Here is a 3,706-nt window from a genome sequence, read left to right as displayed (position 1 = left end):
GGAGGCGGAGTTTGCAGTGAGCTGAGATCGGGCCACAGCACTCCAGCCTGGGCGGCAGAGCGAGACTCCGTCTCAAAAAAAAAAAAAAATAAAGGCCACTTGAGGCAGGTGCAGTGGCTCATGCCTGTAATCCCAGCACTTTGGGAGGCCGAGGTGGGCAGATCACCTGAGGTCAGGAGTTCAAGTCCAGCCTGGGCGACAGAGCGAGACTCCGTCTCAAAAAAAAAAAAAAAATAGAGGCCAGGCACAGCGGCTCACACCTGTAATCCCCAACACTTCGGGAGGCCAAGGCAGGCGGATCGCTTGAGGTCGGGAGTTCAAGACCAGACTGGCCAACATATAGTGAAATCCCCTCTCTACTAAAAAAATACAAAAATTAGCTGGGCGTGGTGGCACACACCGGTAATCTCAGCTACTTGGGAAGCTGAGGCAGGAGAATTGCTTGAACCTGGCAGGCAGAGGTTGCAGTGAGCCGAGATCGTGCCACTGCACTCCAGCCTGGTCAACAGAGCAAAACTGTCTCTAAAAATAAATAAATAAATAAATAAAGGAATTAATTATTATTGATGAATTACTTCTCATATGTCCCTGGTGTCTCCTCAACAGACAGCTACGGCGTGGACAAGAAGCGGAAACGGGGGATGCCTGACGTCCTTGGGGAGCTGAACAGCTCTGGTGTGTGCCCTCTGCCCTTTTCCACCCCCATCCCCAGGTTCTGGGGAGGGGACAGCTGACCCCACTTCCCTTTCCCCCCCCAGGCTGGGGAGGAAGGGCTGTCGGGGAACAGGGGTCCTCATCTCTGCCTTCCCTTAGATCCCCACGGCATCGAGAGCAAACGGCGGAAGAAAAAGCCGGCCATCCTGGACCACTTCCTGCCCAGCCACGGCTCAGGTGGGTCCCAGCTACACATAAGCCCCTGTCCCCTGGGTGGGCAGAGGGTAAGTGGCAGCCCTGCTTTTCTGGCCTCTTCACGCCCTCCAAGAGCAGCCACAAGGCGAGTCACTCAGCACTTAGCCAGCAACATCCAGTGGAAAGAATGAGGGCTCTGGAGACAGAATGGAAGTTCTGATCTCTTCTGGACCATTTCCTTGCTATGTGACCTTCGTTAAGTTGCTCTACCTCTCAGAGCCTCAGGGACTCCTTTGAAAAGGCCCAGTACATACTTAGGTCAGTGGTGTTTTAAAATTTAATCTATTTCTTTTTTTTTTGGAGATGGAGTCTCGCTCTGTTGCCCAGACTGCAGTACAGTGGCATGATCTCAGCTCACTGCAACCTCTGCCTCTCCAGTTCAAGCGATTCTCCTGCTTCAGGCTCCTGAGTAGCTGGGACTACAGGCATGCACCACCACGCCCGGCTAATTTTTGTATTTTTTAGTAGAGACGGGGTTTCACCATATTGGCCAGGCTGGTCTTGAACTCTTGACCTCAAGTGATCTGCCCTCTTTGGCCTCCCAAAGTGCTGAGATTACAGGCATGAGCTACCACACCTGGCCTTTTTTCTTTTTCTTTTTCTTTTTTTTTTTGAGATAGTCTCTCTCTCTCACCCAGACTGGAGTGTAGTGGTACAACCATGGCTCACTGCAGCTTCAACCTGCTGGACTTAAGCGATCCTCCCACCTCAGCCTCCTGAGTAGCTGGGACTACAGGCATGCATCACCATGCTTGACTAATTTTTGTATTTTTTGTAGAGACGGGGTATTGCCATGTTGCCCAGGCTGGTCTTGAACTCCTGAGCCCAAGCCATTCTCCTGCCTTACCCTCCCAAAGTGTTGGGATTACAGGCATGAGCCACAGCACCTGACTCTTAATACATTTCTTCTTCTTCTTCTTCTTCTTTTTTTTTTTTTTTCTCTTGAGACAGAATCTCTGTTGTCCAGGCTACAGTGCAGTAGTGTGATCTTGGCTCACTGCAACTGCTGCCTCCCAGGTTTGAGAGATTCTCCGGCCTCAGTCTCCCAATTAGCTGGGACTACAGGCACCCACCACCATGCCTGGCTAATTTTTGTATTTTTAGTAGAGATGGGGTTTCACCACATTAGCCAGGCTGGTTTCGAACTCCTGACCTCAGGTGATCCTCCCACCTTAGCCTCCTAAAGTGCTGGGATTACAGGCATGAGCCACAGCGCCTGGTTCTTAATATATTTCTTCTCGTGGGTACTGTATGACAGGCATCTAAGTGCTTTCTGTGAGTTTATTCACTTAACCTGTGAGGTATGTGCTGTCATTCCCCTGTTTTACAGGTGAGGAAACTGAAGCCCAGAGAGGTGAAGTCTCTTGCCTGAGGCCACACAGTAGCAGATCCCTGGTGGAACAGGGAGGTGGCCCCTGGGCATCTGTGTAGATGAGTGGTGATATATATGGCATAGGTAGCAGGGAGTTGATGATGGATGAATAGGGGTGGTGGTTGAAGCCAGCCAACCTCAGAGCCTGTCTCTGGCCTGTTCTACCCTTGCCTTCATCTCAACTCACATGCCAGCTTCCAGCTCCCATGAACCCCAATCCTATCTGGCTGCCCTCAGAAAAAAAATCTCTAGCCAGGAGTTCGAGACCAGCCTGGCCATCATGGTGAAACCCTGTCTCTACTAAAAATGCAAAAATTAGCTGGGCGTGGTGACCCATGCCTGTGGTCCCAGCTGCTCGGGAGGCTGAGGCATGAGAATTGCTTGAATCCAGGAGGTAGAGGTTGCGGTAAGCTGAGATTGTACCACTGAGCTCCAGCCTGGGCAACAAAGAAAGACTCCGTCTCAAGAAGAGAAGAGAAAAGAAACAAGAAAAGAAAAGATGCCTGGGTGTGGTGGCTCACGTCTGTAATCCCAGCACTTTGGGAGGCAGGCGGGGGGGTGGGGGCGGATCATCTGAGGTCAGGAGTTCAAGACCATCCTGGCCAACGTGGTGAAAGCCCGTCTCTACTAAAAATACAAAAATTAGTTGAGTGTGGTGGCGCACACCTGTGGTACCAGCTACTCGGGAGGCTGAGGCACGAGAATCACTTGAACTCGGGAGATGGAGGTTGCAGTGAGCCAAGATGGCGCCACTGCACTCCAGCCTGGACAACAGAGTAAGACTCTGTCTCAGAAAAAAAAAAAAGAAAGAAAAGAAAAGAAAAAGAAAAGAGAAAAAGTCTCTACCCACTGACCACCAACTCTAAAAACATAGCCCCCAACACCCAGCTAAGGTACCCAGCTTCTAGCCAGCTCCTAACCACTCAGACTGCTGAGCCTGGACCACCTGACCTAGTCCCACCCTGGAGATTTGAAGCTCCACCTGTTCTTCCCCCTCCCCTGCAACTGGTAACCAATGCCTAATAGCTCTGCCCCTAGCAACCACCAATCCTAGCCCACTTCACCAATCTTTGCTCTCCAATTTCCTAAACCCCCTTCCCTATTCATCCACCTTCCCCAGCATCCCAGTTTCCCAAGGTCTAAAGCACCCCTCCCTTGTGGAAGCAGTACCGCCAAGGCACTGCAGTGTAATGGTTAGGAGTATGGCCTCTGGGATCAGACTGGGTTTGAAATCTGCCCCACAGTTTAGCTGCTGTGTGACCTCCGTGAGCCTCACTTACTCATCTGTCAGATGGAGACCCTGTCTCTTACAGTCCTTTCCCCAATTTAGTGAGATGATGTCATACAGTTATTTATCATGGTGGTTGGCGCAGAGTTAGTGCCCAGGAGATATTAGGAACTTGCTTTTTTTTTTTTTTTTTTTTT

General features: G+C 50.7%; 1 protein-coding gene across 1 annotated transcript in view; it reads left to right on the top strand.

Annotated features, from left to right (window-relative positions):
* The window catches only part of RELB (v-rel avian reticuloendotheliosis viral oncogene homolog B), a gene marked incomplete at its 5' end in the record, with an annotated part of 41,595 nt that overhangs the window by 34,399 nt on the left and 3,490 nt on the right, over positions 1 to 3,706 (top strand). The window contains 2 exons of the mRNA XM_011963023.1: positions 607 to 675; positions 814 to 891. Of these exons, the coding sequence (XP_011818413.1) occupies positions 607 to 675; positions 814 to 891 (147 nt within the window). The remainder of the gene's footprint in view (positions 1 to 606; positions 676 to 813; positions 892 to 3,706) is intronic.

Source organism: Colobus angolensis, unplaced genomic scaffold (assembly GCF_000951035.1).
Source record: "Colobus angolensis palliatus isolate OR3802 unplaced genomic scaffold, Cang.pa_1.0 Scaffold60, whole genome shotgun sequence".
NCBI lineage: Eukaryota > Metazoa > Chordata > Mammalia > Primates > Cercopithecidae > Colobus > Colobus angolensis.
This window is presented reverse-complemented; position numbering and strand designations above follow the sequence as displayed.